The 16,894-nt window shown below is 37.3% G+C and overlaps 1 protein-coding gene across 21 annotated transcripts in view; it reads left to right on the plus strand.

Annotated features, from left to right (window-relative positions):
- RGS6 (regulator of G protein signaling 6) overlaps window positions 1-16,894 on the plus strand; it is a 570,894-nt gene that overhangs the window by 387,380 nt on the left and 166,620 nt on the right. For all 21 annotated transcript variants that reach the window (XR_012036887.1, XM_072839235.1, XM_072839241.1 and 18 more), the window contains one exon: window positions 2,174-2,273. Coding sequence is in view for 20 of the 21 variants with exons in the window: in XM_072839235.1 (XP_072695336.1) it covers window positions 2,174-2,273 (100 nt within the window). In the remaining variant the exon portion in view is untranslated. The remainder of the gene's footprint in view (window positions 1-2,173; window positions 2,274-16,894) is intronic.

Raw genomic sequence — 16,894 nt, forward strand, 5'->3', positions numbered from 1 at the left:
TGATTTTGAGTCCATTCTATAAAAAGCATCAATGTAACTGATACATGTGGGTTCAGATAGCACACCAGATCAAAAGCATAGATTACTTTGAAAATATGACCATTTTTTCTAGGAATAACTCTTCTTGACTATTTGTAAGGAATACTCAGACTACTCTAAATCATTGGGCTGAGGTGAGGGGCAGTAAGGCAGGGCAGTAGCTGAGACGGTAACATGAATGTGGATGAAAAATCTTCTTATCCTGTCACTTACCAGAATGTAGGTCTTCAGAGAATAACCTTTATTCTTAGCATGATATATTCATCTACTCCCTAAAGGGCCAGGAGCTTAAGATTCTTTCTCATTATCACTACTTCTCGGAAAAACCCAGAAATAACCAGAGGAAAGTGGTCTTCCTGCTTGGCTACTTTTCTGGGAATCTTATTGAAGGCAGCACAGCTCAGGGGTTGGAAACCTGAGCTCTGAAGTCTGTGGCTGTGTTTAAACTCAACTGGGTAGCTGTGTGACTTTGAGAAGGTTGCTTAACCTCTGTGGTGGTCATTGGGGCTGTTCACAGATGGTCAGTTTCCCTTTCCTCCTGGCACCCAAAAGACTCAACCCCCTGGCTCCTTTGTAGTTGGGTGGTGCCATGTAACTAGTTCTAGCCAAAGAATTGTGAGCAAAGGTGTTGTATATAGGGTTTCTTGGCTACAATATTTGACAATCAATGCAAGATTCTCCAGAATTCTCTCTTGTCCCTCTAGCACAATGATGAGCAACATTCAAGATGGTGACCATTCCATCAACCTGGGTCACAGAATAACTACAATGAGCAGAAGCCCCCTGGTGACCTGTGATAGACTTGAAGCATGAGAAAGAAATAAACTTGTTTGTACCCAGCCGTTATGATTTTGAGGGTTATTTGTTACAATAACCTGATCTACCCTGGTTTGATATGTGAAAAGTGAGGGTAACATAGAATCTAGATTATGAAATAATCATGAAAATTAAGTAGGTTAATATATGTACGATATTGTGCCACATAGTAAATTCTTAATATAGTTTATCTATTGTATTTAATTAAGTAATTTTGCATTCTAACTAGTCTCTAATGAGTTATTTATATCTTTCAAGTAAGTTGCTGTGTGATTTTGAGAAATTCAACCTCAAATTGCAATACTAGTATGTTAGACTAGATGAGCTAGAGTTTTAAATCTCTAGACTTAAAGTTATGTGCATCTTTTATGGAAATACTCAGAGGACCCATCCTGGTGTTTCACAAATATTCTGTTGAGTAGGGGAACAAGATATGTGATAAAACTAAACATCATTTTCTCCCTTTTCCCAGTTGCTCCCTACCCCCAACTTCCCAAACAATAAGATCTATGTCCTTGTCAAAGATTGTTCTGTATTCTATTCTGAAACTTTCTGCCCAGGAAATTACATCTGGCCTGTAAATTCTTAGCTACAAATTGATTTCCCAATTTATGCACCTATATTCTTAGTAATCCATCTTCTCTCTTGGTTCTGTATTCAACATAAATACATAATATATTGTTTTATTAATAAAATCTCACTGGCTTCAAGCCACAGCCCACCATGGTCTTTCTTTTGGCAGTATGGTCTTCTTTAGTCCAAAAGGAGTTCCGCTTTAATCCTGGCTCAAAGTGACCACGCTCACACCACCGCAACCAACCACTGAAACCTGTCCTCCAATTTCTCTGGATCAGAACTTTCCACATCTTGATTTACAGTATTTATTTTTTTCTCCTTTGTGATACTGTCTGGATCCTACACTGGTCCCAAAGGCCACATAGCTCATATTGTTCAGCCTATATATAAACCAAATGTGGGAAAGAGGAGGAATCTCATTGCATACATATTGACTTCCATGTTGGAATCAGTTCATTAGGAATCCTAATATTTTTCCCTCCTTACCTTCTTGATCTAGGAGTCTTTAGACCATGCTTTATGTTCCTGTATATAACCTCATGACCTCCCCACCCACCTCTAGTGCTTGGTTTATTATAGATCCTGCTACTGTGTTTATTGACTGTCTAGGTGGAGGACTTTTTTTATATCTATTGTTCATATATATTCATACATGTTCATTTTGGGAGGAAGTGACATTTCTTTATCCTCTTTCAGAGGATTACTTTATGGGAGGAAGTGACATTTCTTTATTCGCTTTCAGATTGAAGATATCATTACGAAGATGCAAGATGACAAGACAGGTGGTGTGCCCATCAGAACAGTTAAGAGCTTTCTCTCCAAAATTCCCAGTGTTGTCACAGGTAAACATTGTCCTTTTGAGTGTTGGTGGCAATAGGAGAAGGCTGCTAAAAAGAGTTGTGTAGTCTTGATTGTTTCCTGGAATGTGTCTAAGAATTTGTGAATAGTAAAAATGATACATTCAATGTGCTTCTTAATGTAAAATTCTGGTCATGGTTTCTGAAAGCTACTCTTTGCCACTGATTCAGAATGGTCTTACCATGACCAACCCTTCTATGTACAGGTTGAGGCTTCTGGAAAAAAACAAACTCATTAGTGAACTGGATAGCCCATCAGTAACTTGGCCTATGAGATATACACAAGCACAGATATATTAAAGAAAGTACTTTAGTTATAACAAGCTTTAAGAAAGTCTTACGTACAAATTCTACAAAATGCTTGTATTTTAAGTTTTTAAACTCATTATACTTGAACTTTTGAAAGAAGTGATTTTAGAATATTTTCTGCATTACTTTGAGTACTTTGTATATTTTGTATGCTCAGACATTAAAAAAATTAACTATGAGATGTGGCAAACACATGGGTATAGTTTCAAGTATAATATTAAAATGGGCCACCTGTGCCTACCACCTTTGCTTCCTAAATAACATTTCATCAGTATCTTAGAGCCCCTCTGAACCTAATGGATGACATCTGCCTCCCTTTCGGTTATAAGTAATCACTATCTACTTTTTATACTAATCAGTTTCTTTTCTTCATAATTTTACCACATGGGTGTGTGTCCCTTTTATCTAAACTAAAAAACAAATAAATTAAAATGAAATTTTAGGTAGTTTTCTCATTATCAAAATATAGCTATTTCCTTCCCAAATTATAGAATAATTAAAATAAAAAATAAAAAATACTAACAATACCAAGTGCCAGTGAGGCTATAGAGCAACTGGAACTCACACATTGCTGGGAGAAAGGTAAAATGCAGCTACTCTGGAAATTTCTTATAATGTTAGACAAATGCTTACCATCTAACCCAAAATCCCACTCCTTTGGTATTTATCCGAGAGAAATGAAAACATGCATTCAGACGAAAACTTGTAAATATATATGACAACTTTATTTATAATCTCCAAAGCCTGAACACAACCCAAATGCCCTTCAATGGGTGAATGAACAAACTGTGGTAGACCCATCTTCATCAATGAAAAGGAGTGAATCATTGATATAGGAACTAACTTAGATGAACCTCAAAATTATTTTTCTGAGTGAAAGAAGCCAATCTCAAAATATTACATGCTATATGATTCCATTTATATAACATTCTAAAAAAGCCCAAAACTATAGTGATGGAGAATGGATCAGTAGTTGCCAAAGATTGAGAGCTGGGGGAGCATATGACTATAAAGAGGTCACACAAAGGAGTTTTATAAGGTTACAGTGGAACTATTTTGTATCCTGATTGTGGTGGTGGTAGTGACATCTATACATAGGTCAAAATTCATAGAATAGCACACCAAAAAAAAAAAAAGGCTAATATTAGTATGTTACCTTAAAAAATAAATACACTCAACTGAGGTACCCATAAGTATCCTAAATCATTATTCAGACTGTCACTGTTTGAACTCGGGTACCAAATAGATCTGGATAATGAAGGATCATTGTATTGTTAGTATGCTCTAATTTTGAAATTTATATAAATGAAATTATAATATTGGCTGTGATATATTTTTCATAAACTTCTGGATTTTGCTTGATAAAATGTTTATGATTTTTTTTAAATGTTTATGATTTTTAAATCTATTTTCATGGGAAGATTAGTTTGTTGTTTTTCTTACCCTTGTTGCTGGCTTGGTTATCAAATTTATGGTAGACTACTAAGATGAACCATGGAGTATATTTCTTTTGTTGATATTGTGGTTGTTCTCTGAAAAAAATTTTCTCTTTAATCTAGATTTTAGGTGTTTAGTTTCAATTATTTTATTTATTTTTTATTTTTAGAAATTCCATCTGGTTCTTTTTCCAATATACTTAGTCATTCATTCAACACATATCTATTGAGTGTTTACTATTTTCTAAGTGTTACTAGGCAGTGGGGATTCAGAAAAAGTAAATGAAACAAATCAAAATGTCTGTTCATGGAATTATAGATTCTAGTGGAGGAGACAACAAAATAAATAAGGAAAATTTGCAAGATTTGAGGTAGTGATAAAAGCCGAAGAGAAAAATAAAGTGCAAAAGGGGGATAGTATCACAACTTTGGAACAGATGGCCAAAGAAGAATTCTCTGGCCAGGTAACATTTGAGTAAAAATGGAAGAGAGATGAAGGATTGAGTCACATGGATATTGAGGGGAAAGAGCATTCCAGAAACCAAGTCCTAAATCTCCAAGGCAGGCATGTTCTGGAGTATAAAAATCAGGTAGAAAAACAACAATAGCAACAACAGAAGGAACAGCTAGAGATGAAGAGGAAAATCAGGAGGACATGGTTTCTTGGATGCCACAGTTTCTAGAAAGGAAGAATAGTGTGATCTACTGTGTCAAAAGCTGTTGCTAATCAAGTAAGATAAGCACTGAGAATCAACCATTGAGTGTAGCAACAATTGAATTCCACTGCTGACCTTGATAAGTGCACATTCCATGAAGCATTTGGGGGAAGGGGTGCAAAAAGCCTTATTGTAGTGGGTTCAAGTAAGAATGGGAGGAGGGTGATTTGAGGTAGTGAGTATAATTAATCTTTGAAGGAGTTTTCCTTAAAAAGAAGAAATATAGCAGGATCTAGAGGGGTAAGTAAATAGAGTCAGGACATGTAGGTTTTTTAAGTAATATGAAAGTGACAGTACGCTCATATGATGATGGTGATGACTCAGTAGGGAGGGGAAAATGCTGCAGGAGAAAGAGGAAAAATTTAAGAAGCAATATCAATGAATAGGTAAGAGATGGAATCTGGTGCTCTTTAGTTGGGTGGCTCTAGCTAGAAACATGTACAATTTATTCATAAAAGGAGGAGTAAAGGCACAGTAGATGAACCAAGTTACAAATAAGCATGGTGATGTGGTGGGAGCTTGTAAGAGTCTCCTTCTAATTGTTTCTATTTTCATAGTAATTTGGAAAGGAAAGAAGGTAGAGATGTCAGGTTTGAGAAGAGATCAGAAGCTGTGACTTAGTCATTTAGGGGTGTAAAGAGGTTGTCTGGACTAAAGAAATAGAGTTTTGGCTGTGAGGTAGCATTAAGGACCCTCTTGAGATTATTAATATTTATGAATTTAAAGAGAGGCTATTCTTTCTCCATCCACATTTAGCTCTCTGGACTTGGATATGTATCAGGTAGAAAGCTGGACTTAATTAAAGCTATAGCAAGTATGAGAGTATAATAAATCAAGAGAGAGGGAAGAGAGTGACTGAAATGATTGACCATTAAATTTTAACTGAGTAAGGAAGAAAGTGAAAGATGAGATGCATGAGCAATAGCAAAAAGTAGTGATGACCATGAACTGTAAGTCCAGTAGAAAAGGAGTTTTGGAATTGGAGACCAAAGTAAGAGAAGTAGAAATGTAGGGAGTGGTGATTGGATACTAGAATGTTTGAAATTGGGATTATGAAGGGGTTTCAATGTGTTGGTGGTCACTAGATAAGAGGTAGGTATGACCATGGAAATAAATGATTGAGATGGGATAGAAGGCAAAATCATTAAAAGAGAGGAGGTCAAGGAACTAAGGGGCCATGATTTGGGAAGGCTGAGCTATGTAAATATTGAAATCACTATTGGGGGATAATAAGAGAGGGAGATTGTGAGTCTGTGGTTAAAATCTTCATGGAAGGAGAGACAGAGACCTAGGCATCAGTAGATGACTTTCACAAATAAGAGTTATAGGTGGTTTAGGGGGATCCCTAGGTGGCTCAGTGGTTCAGCGCCTGCCTTTGGCCCAGGGTGTGATCCTGGAGTCCCGGGATCAAGTCCCACATCGGGCTCCCGGGATGGAGCCTGCTTCTCCCTCTGCCTGTGTCTCTGCCTCCTCTCTCTCTCTCTATGTCTATCATGAATGAATAAATAAATAAAATCTTTAAAAAAAAAAGAGTTATAGGTGGTTTAACCTGATGTTATGAGAGTTTTTGGAGAAGAGGCAGGGAATGAAGACAGTCTAAAAGAAGACATGAGAAGCTAGGGCATTGCTTACCTGCCTTCAAAACCATGGTGTGTACAGCATGGGAGAAAAAATAGCCACCACCTCAGAGGGCTGCAGAGAACCAGAGCCACCAGGGAAGAATAAGAAGATGAAGGGAATATTAATTGAAAAGGATGAAGATATGAAAAATTTTGCTTATGACTGACCATGAGTTCCAGAGGGCAAATTTCAGGAAATGGTACATACATAACTTGGGTAATAAATGTCCACAGTTTGCTATGTACCAGGCACTAGAGTAGTCATAGGAGATGTAAAGATAAATAAAAACCCAATCTCTACTTTTCAAAAGGTGTTAATCTAATGAGAGAAACAGTCACAGGCAGACCAATAATTACATGAGCAATGTGTTATGACAGAAAATGAACAAAGTCCAGAAGAAAGAATCATGTGTTTTTCTTGAGTAGGTCTAGAACATTTCTCTGAAGTTGTGTATTATTTTTCTATTGCTGTGTAACCAGCTACCACAAATTATAGTGATTTTTTTATTTCTCGTGATCTTGATTCTATGAATTAGTGATCTAGCCAGTTCTGCTAGTCTTACCCTTGAGGCCCTAGTCATCTGATGGTTGAGTGGAGACTAGAGGTCTATGATGGCCTTACTCATTTGTTTGGCAGCAGTGCTTACTCCTAGATGGGGCTGCAGTTCCCCTCTGTGTCCCCTTGTATCACCCAGCAAGTTATACTGAGCTTCTTCATGGTCTGATGATCTCAAGTTTAAGGATTCTTAAGGCCTAAGCTCCAGAACTCATGCAATGTTAAGTACATGCAATCTGTTCTTCAAAGCAGATCACAAGACCAGCCTAGATTGGGGAGGCTGGGGAAACCAACTCTACCTTCTGGTGTAGAAGTAGAATGTCACACTGACATAGGGAGATATGATTCCTTAGAGGCCGTTATTATAATGATCTACTACATGAAATAATTTTAGAACTGGATCTTAAACACAAATTGAAAATGGGGGAAGGTCATTCCAGGCAGAGAAAATAGACTTTTCATGGGCCCAAATGCATGAAAAGTATGCCAGGTTGTAGCAAAGATGAGGTCATTTATGTATGTGTGTATGTGTTTGAAAAGAGGAGCACATTGGCCAAACACCCAGAGGAATTAAAAGGATATGAGACTTAACCTTCAAAACAGATTATAGGGGCACCTGGGTGGCTCAGTTGGTTAAGTGTCTGCATTCAGCTCAGATCATGATCTCAGGGTCCTGGGATTGAGCCCCACATCAGGCTCCCTGCTCAGTAGAGGAGCCTACTTTTCCCTCTCCCTCTGCCACTCCCCCTGCTTTTGCTCTCTCGCTCTCTCTGTCAAATAAATCAAATACATAAATACATAAATACATAAATAAAATATTTTTTAAAAATAACAGATTATAAAGGAACTTGACTTATAGACTTTATCCCTAAGGTAATTGTTGTAAATAGGAGGGGCATCACATCCAATGTTAGAAACAGGAAGAGACAGGGAGCATGAAAACTGGTTAGGGAATCTTTAGATGAGGGAGTCTAAGCAGGAAATAAGGAGCCACAGTATCAACCGGAACCACAGCTTTAGAGCCACACCTCATTTAATCTTCCCAAAAATCCTGTAAGGTAAGAAGTGTTATTATCTCCATTGTACAGGGGAGGAACCCACTAATTTAAGAGCCTAAGTTACTTTTCCAAGGTCACACAACTAGTCAATCACAGGACCTCTGCCTCCAGCGCCCTCTATGGAAGTAGAATGACTGTAAGATTCCAGACATCTGAGAGAAAGCTATAATATAGAATTGATAGGACTTGGTGACTAGATGTGGGGCAAAGGGGGACTCATTCAAAATACGATCCCAGTTAACATGATGGATCGAATATATTCATCTTTTTCTTTTTTGAAACTCCATAAAAATGATAATAAAGGATTTTTTAAAGATAAAATCCCAAAGTTGGAAGCCATTACTATAACATTCCAACGTGAAAAGTAAACATCTTTGGATTAAATAGCCTCCAAAAGATAGTCCAATACAAAAGACAATCAATGCCTCACTCTCAAGATGTGCAGATATGTGAGATCCCCATGGAGAACTATTTCCCAACACAGGAGACAGTAACAACAAAAATTAGGGATCTGAAAAACAAATGGGTATATGGTAGCTGGCACAGCTCTGAGGCAATCTACCATCACTAGTCAGTGGAGAAAGCTGAAAAACACCTCTATTTATGTGATGAAGTCCTCAAAAGGCTCAGACACTAGTAGTTCTATCTAGTTAGAATGCATTTTGCCAACATACTTTCTGTTTAACCACCACTGCATGGGCCAGTCACTAACTCAGTGTCTACTACTGAGCACTTTCAGGTCCCACACTGCCAGCACAGCTCAGGCTGGAGTTGAGGTTGCTCCTAACACTAGTCAAACTCCAGGACAAAAGATAAATCTCATGCTCAACCTGTTCAAGGTAGCAAACATGACATTCAGCCAGCACCTGCTGTGACACAGGGAACAGTTAGCAATTGGAATATAGGAACCTCAGTTGGCAATGCCAACAAGCACAGAAGAACTTAAGTCTGCACCAGTGGATACTCAGCAGCCACAGACTGAAACAGAATTTAGCTGTAATATTGTCACATGGAGCCACAGTCGTAGCCAGACCCAGTCCCATGAGCAGTATGTTTAAACCCATAGCCAGAGTGCTAGCACCAACACAGCAGCCCCAAGCTCTTCACCTCCATCAACGTCCTCTAGAGAAAAATCTAGGATGATATTTCAAGAAAACATTATACCTCCTTGCCCTCCTAAAGTTGCTGGTATTAGAGTAGAGACTACATCCAGAAAAAATCTAGATTGCTGAGACCTTCTGGTATGAAACCCAAGGTGGAAATCCATGAATATATGACCACTCTGCTACCGTGCCAATGGAGATTGTATGTACAGAGCAGTAATCAGCACACACTGTAGCCTTTTCTCCCACTCAGCACCTCCATCCATCTTTCTAACCTTTAGTGAAATAGTCAATCACCCATCACAAACCAGCAGATACTCTTTCACACATTTAGGGAGTTTTGTCACCAACATTGAAGTTTCGCCTCCATGGGCAACAACTACTCCTAACTTTCTTCTGTATTAGGACCCCAGTTCCTCAGTAAAGATCAAATGGTAAAGATTTAAAATGATGAATGAAATGAGGCTGCTACTCAGTGTCTACTGTTGAGCACTATCATTCCCATACTACCAGCACAGCTCAGGCCAGAGTTGAGGTTGCCCTTAACACCAGTTTTATCCAGGACAAAAGATAAATCCAACACAGTGTTTCTATCACTTATATTGATGGACAATAAACTGTCCATACCTAAATGTGACCCACCAACTGAATAAAATAGAAAGTGACTTCCATGGGAGAGGGAAGGAAGATGGAGACAAATAGTACAATAATGAGTGTCCTGTGGTGAAAGCTAAAATGTATGAGATTCCTCCAAAAGACTGTATTGATGAGGGCATGTAAGTTGTGTCCCAGGGCATCCAAGACCCCATCACTGAGAGAAGCTCTAGAAAGCTACTGATCACCACTTTCTCAGAGGCATGGTGAAAACCATAGATGAGAATACCATTAATCTGAATGTATCCCTGCTAGAAGGCCCATCTCTGTGCTGTCCAGCAGCTACCCTGAGTTGAGAATCTCACCAACTTATCCAAATCATCCCAAAGATAGAGAAGAATCAACTGTTAGTGACCTACGCCAAATAAATAATACATGGGAATATGCAGATGTGTATGTTTGTAATAGATCAAATGAGTGGGTCTGGGTGAGAGATTCCAAACTAAAGGTTCTAGAGTATAAGGAAAACATCCCATATAAAGAATGCATTTACCAAAAAAAAAAAAAAATCAATGTTGAAATAAAGGAAAATATACAGACTCAGTAAATAGACTGAAAAAAGAATTTGTGAGGCATAAGGGTATTGGTGATGGGAAGATGGAACACTGAAACAAAGAAAGCTTTCTGGAATTCACAGGTGACATTAAAAGGATCCATGACATCCAGTGACACAAAAAGATCAGAGTTAAGTGGACGTTATTTCTTTCAGATGATTCCCTTTGAAACAGGCTTTATGGTACATTTGTTTACAACTTTTCTAATGTGTTGATATCTGTCAAATGAAACTAGTGACACAAGAGGTGGTAGGCATTTCTTGATCTTCCATCTTACAAATTAAATTTATCTGGTTAATTCATGCAGGACCCACAGAGAGCCTGTGGCAGAAAGTACCTATTTGGATCATTTATGCTGAAAATAAAACATTTTCCTATCATATTACTCTGTTCTTTTTTTTTTCTCTAGCCTTTATATATTTGACCTAACTTTATTGGTCACATCTTTATTAATAATTATTATTTAATAAAAATAAATATAATTTCAAATTCCAATACAGTTAACATACAGTGTTATATTAATTTTAGGTGTACAATATAGTGATTTAACAACTCTATGCATTAAGATAAGTGTACTCTTAATCTCCTTCACCTATTTCATCCATTCCCCTTCATCCTCCCCTCTGATAATCATCTATTTGTTCGCTAGAGTTAAGAGTCTGTTTGGGGTTTGTCTCTTTTTTTTTTTCCTTTGTTCATTTGTTTTGTTTCTTAAATTCCACATATGATTGAAATCATGTGGTATTTGTCTTACTCTGACTTATTTTGCTTAGCATTATACTCTCTAGATCTTCATTCACGTCATTGCAAATGGAAAGATTTCATTTTCTTTTATGGCTGAGTAATATTCCATTATATATATACATATAAAATATATATATAGTATATATGTGTGTATATATATATATACCACTTCTTCTTTATCCATTTATCAATCAATGGCTACTTCCTTAATTTGGCTATTGTAACTAATGCTGCAGTAAATATGGGAGTGCATCCTTTTAAATTAGTGTTTTTGTACTTTTAGGGTAAGTACCCAGTAGTGTGATTACTGGATCATACTTTAATTCTATTTTTACTTTTTTGAGGAAACTTCATACTGTTTTCCACAATGGCTACACTAGTTTGCATTTTCACCAACAGTGCAAGAGGGTTCTTTGTTCTCCACATCCTGGCTGGCACTTGTTTCCTGTGTTTTTTGTCTTAACCATTCTGACAAGAGTGAGGTGCTATCTCACTGCAGTTTTTATTTGCATCTCCCTTGATTAGTGATGTCGAGCATCCTCTCATGTGTCATGTCTTCTTTGGAGAAATGTCTGTTCATGTCTTCTGCCCACATATAATTGGATTATTTGTTGTTTTGGTGTTGACTTGTATCAGTTCTTTATATATTTTGGATATTAACTTTTTATTGGATATGTCATTTGCAAATACCTTCTCCCATTCCAAATAAGTTGTCTTTTAGTTTTGCTGATTTTTTTTCTGTGAAGCTTTATATTTTGATGTAGTCCCAAATGTCCATTTTTGCTTTTGTTTCCCTCACCTCAAGAGACCTATCTAGAAAAATGTTGCTCAGCACTATGTCAGAGACATTACTACCTGTGCTCTCTTCTGGGATTTTTATGGTTTCAGGTCTCATATTTAGGTCCTTAATTCATTTTGTGTTTATTTTTATGTACAGTGTAAGAAAATAGTTCAGCTTCATTCTTTTGCATGTAACTATCCACAGTTTTCCCAACACCATTTGTTGAAGAGACTGTCTTTTCCCCCATTGCATATTCTTGCCTCCTTTGTTGAAGATTAATTGACCATATAATTGTGGGTTTATTTCTGGGCTCTCTGTTCAATTCTATTGATTTATGTGTCTCATGTTGTGCCAGTACCATACTGTTTGGGCTTTGTAGTATAACTTGAAACTGGAATTATTCTACCTTCAGCTTTGTTTTTCTTTTCCAAGATTGCTTTGACTATTCAGGGTCTCTTGTGTCTCCATATAAATTTTAGGATTGATTGTTCTCGTTCTGTGGAAAATGCTGTTGGTATTTTGATAGAGACTGCATTGTCTGTAAATTGCTTTTGGTAGTATGGACATTTTAACAATATTTGTTCTTCCAATCCATAAGCATGGAATAGCTTTCCATTTGTTTGTGTCATCTTCACTTCACTTCCTTCATCAATGTTTTATAGTTTTCAGAGTACAAGTCTTTCACCTCCTTGATTTATTTCTAGGTATTTTATTTTTTTTGTTGCTGTTGTAAATGGGATTTTTTTCTTAATTTTTCTTCCTGCTGCTTCATTACTAGTGTATAAAAATGCAAAGAATTTCTGTAATATTGATACAAATCCTGAGACCTTACTGAATTTGTTTATCAGTTCTAATAGTTTTTGGTGGAGTCTTTAGGGTTCCCTATATATGGTATCATATCATCTGCAAATAGTGAAAGTTTTACTTCTTCCATATCAATTTGGATGCCTTTTATTCCTTTTTCATTTTTTAAATAGTTTATTTATTTGTTCATGAAAGACACAGAGAGAGAGAGGCAGAGACATAGGCAGAGGGAGAAGTCGATGTGGGACTTGATTCTTGGACCAGGGATCATCCCTTGAGCTGAAGATAGATGCTCAACTTCTGAGCTACCCAGGCATTCCTCCTTTTTCTTGTCTGATTGCTGTAGCTAGGACTTCCAGTACTATGTTGAATAAAAATGTTGAGAGTAGACATCCTTGTTTTATTCCTGATCCTAGGGGAAAAGCTCTGTTTTTCACCATTGAGTATGCTGTTAGCTGTGAGTTTTCCATTTATGGCCTTTATTATATTGAGATGTATGCCCTCTAAAATAAATAAATTTAATAAAAATAAAAGACCTTTATTGCTCTAACCCTATTAGACTTTACCCAGTATAAAAACTTGAAGAAGTTTCAGGTTTAGAAGAGAAGACACAGGATCAGTATTAAGCATGTTGAGTTGGAGGTTTTGAAAGGATATTTAGGCAGTGTTATCCAGGAGACAGTTGGAAAAGAGGAAATGTCTGGGGGGACATTTTCTATAAGAGATTTGAGTTTAGGAATCATCTGATCCTAAGTGGCAGGGGATTTCAGTGATGTGATGATGGGCCCCTAAAATTTGTATATCTTCATGTATAGGTTATATGCCAGTCTATCCTCTATCTAGTCTGAGATAAAGCACCCCCATATTCTGTAATTTTGAATTTGAAATTTTCCTACTGAGGTGAGAAAATTATCTTAACCTCTCAGACAAAAACTCATGTACAAATTCATAGATGCTGCTAGGATGAAGAAAGTGAAGGGATGACCATTGGCTTACTGTAAGTTAGACTTTTTTTTTTTTTTTTTTTTTTAAGAGAGAGAGAGAAAGCATGAGCAGGAGGGAAGGGCAATGGGAGAAAGGAAATCTTAAGAGGCTCCATGTCCAATGCACAGAGCCCAATGCAGGGCTTGATCTCATGTCCCCGAGATCATGACCTGAGCTGAAACCAAGAGTCAGATGCTTAACCAACTGAGTCACCCAGGTGCCCTGTGTGTTAGACATCTTGGGTTTGGGAAGGTCAGCCCAGAGAGTAAATATCCTGAGAAAGAGAATGAATATGTTTAGAAGAAAAAGAGCAAACATAAGAGATAGCCATTAGAATACAATCCCTCCCTAGGAAGTGAAAAATTAAGAGCTATAAGAGATGAGGCTTGAAAATAAATGACCCTCAGGGAACACAGATAGAGAATAGGAGAGAGAAAATGTAGTGAAGAAAAGTGAAAATAGAACCCAAGATCAAAAGCCAAAGCTCATTGACTTTTGGGGGCAAGGTTCATTTGTAAGAAAGAAAAATAATACTAGCCTATCTCACCTTCCAGAGGCTTGGTATTTCTAAGCAAAGTGGACACAGAAAGGGCACCTCGTGATCACCTTAACCACTCCCTCTTCAGGACAGCAGAGCAGCATCCTTGGGTCCTCCTTTTTGAATAATAAGTAGGTAACAAAGATGGTTGGAGTTAACATGGTGAGGTTTCTGAGTTTCCAACTTCTAGCCTGCCAGTCCTATCTACTCCCCACTTGCCCTGCATGTGACAGACACATCCTGGGCCGAATGCCTGCCAACTCCAGGAAACCAGCCAGATTGCAAGGCCTTGCCCAGCTGTCACAGACAGTCATTCCAGGATAGTTCTCTGTCACTTAAATGTCATGAGGAATTTTCCAGGGATTTCAAAGTTTAGTTTCTCCTAGTCCACCCTCAGCAACACAATTTCCTAGCATGTAAGAGCCATAAGATTCATCTAGTCTCACTTATTTGCAGACAGGAAAATTGAGTCCCAGAGACATGATGTAATGTGCCCAGAAATCACACAGCTTGCTAGGGACTCAACAAGATAGGACCTGGATTTCATACTAACTTTGCAATGCTGTTTCCACTACTTTATGCAAAAAAATTATAGACTCTTGAATTATAATAGTTTAGATGACTTATGTATTCCCCGTGAACATGAGAATCACTTGGGTAACTTGTTAAAAATATAGATCCCAGGGCCTCCCCAGGGGCCTGGGGTCTATTTTTACCCTCTGCCCAGATTATCTAATACAACCTGTCTGAATTTGGGAATCAGTACAACCACTGCATTCCTGCCAAATGCTCTCCATTCTCTGCTTTAATGGCTGCCAATGATGAATATCATCATCTCTTATTCATCTTTGGACAACTTTGACCTTTAGAAACTTCTTCCTTATAATGGGTAGAAACTTATCCACCTCCCCATAGCTTCAATCCATTAGTCCCAATTTTTACCTCTTTATCACAGTCAGAGAATAAAGTAATGAATTTGATTAAAAGTGCATCCACCTAGCTCTTCCTTATGAATTTTTATTATACAAATAATTTTCAGATTATACACTAGGTATATACATGTAGTTTAACTCTGCTTATCTCAACACATTTCCCCATATGTGCATTTCTGTCTCTTTTTATAGTCTACAAATTTATTTATTTTTTTAAAGATTTTATTTATTTATTCATGAGAGACACACACAGAGAGAAGCAGAGACATAGGCAGAGGGAGAAGCAGGATCCACACAGGGAGCCCGATGTGGGACTCGATCCCCAGGACTCCAGCATCACCCCCTCAGCCGGAAGGCAGGCGCTTAACCACTGAACCACCCAGGTATCCCTACAAATTTATTTTTAATGGCTTTATGTTGAAATAAAGATTTTAAAGTGTTTTCCTTATGGCTTCTTAGCAGTACGGTCTGGGTAAAAGAATCTTGGGCTATACACTGCTTCAGTGACTTGAGCTGGTAAATGTGTGAACTTTGACCTTCTTTGGGCCTCAGTTTCCTCATCTGTTAATTAATAATTTGGGATTAAACAACATCTGTGGTCCATGTTGGCTCTGCTTTTCTGCAATTCTTCACCAGATGTATATGAAGGCCTGTCTGAAGTTACTGCTTTCCACTTGGTGCTTTTGATATTCTGACTGAATATACTCCTGGGTTAAACTAGGCCATCAATATTCTCTTAAACTGTGATACTTACAGATGAGAATGTAAGAGAATATGGTTAGGAAACTTGAGAGGTACCCCCAAATTAATCAACCTTCTTGATCTTTGTTACTCTCTTTCTGCTCCTATATCATCAAGAGGAAGGGGGAACTTAAAAAAAAGACTCAAAAAAAGAGATAATCTGTTGGGTGCCATGGCAGGCTTAATAGTAGTGTCCAAAGATATTAATGGTATCCGTGATAAAGGGTGTTTACCTATGTGATTAAGTTAAGGATCTTGAGGTGGGGAGATTATCTCAGATAATCTTGTGGGTGGACCCTGAATGCATACACAGATATCCTTATAGAAGAGAGTCAGAGAAAGATTTGACACAGACAAAAGAGGAGAAAGTCACATGATGACTGAGTCAGATTGCAGTGATGTGACCAAAATCAAGGAATGGGCCAAGGACCAGAACTCCCCTAGAGCCTCCAGAAGTAGTATGCCTCTACCAACCCCTTGGTTTTGGCCCAGTGAACCTGGTTTCATACTTTTGACCTCCAGATATAGTAGAATAAATCTCTTTTATTCTATGCTGCAAAGTTTGCAGTGGTTTGTTATAGCATCCATAAAGAACTAACACTGCCAAAATTGTACTAAACATATTGTAGCATGAAGAAAATGACAGAGTATGTGATGTCATAGAAGGCTGGGATGTTATTAATTGAAAAAAAAGGGCACAAGTTTATAAACAATTTCTTTCAAAGTTTAGTGGAAAATATAAATTATAATATTAGTCCTGAAAGCGAACTGCACTGACATGTACTTATATTGTATAATTACTCAATGAATAATTAATTAGCTTAAATTACTTCATAATGCTATAATACAAATTTTATTTGCCCAAGTCTCAATGTAGATACCTTTTATATATCCTATTTCTGTTATTCCTGCATTTGTAATTAATTATATTAAATCAATTAGTAGTATATACATATAATTTATTTTTAATTAGCATTCCAGAATTTATACATATGTATATACTATTCCCTTCAGTGACCTTGAAGAGTGGCATATTTATTTTAAGAATGCTGTCATTGCTTTATTTCCAGAATTTCT

Source organism: Canis lupus, chromosome 9, assembly GCF_048164855.1.
Source record: "Canis lupus baileyi chromosome 9, mCanLup2.hap1, whole genome shotgun sequence".
NCBI lineage: Eukaryota > Metazoa > Chordata > Mammalia > Carnivora > Canidae > Canis > Canis lupus.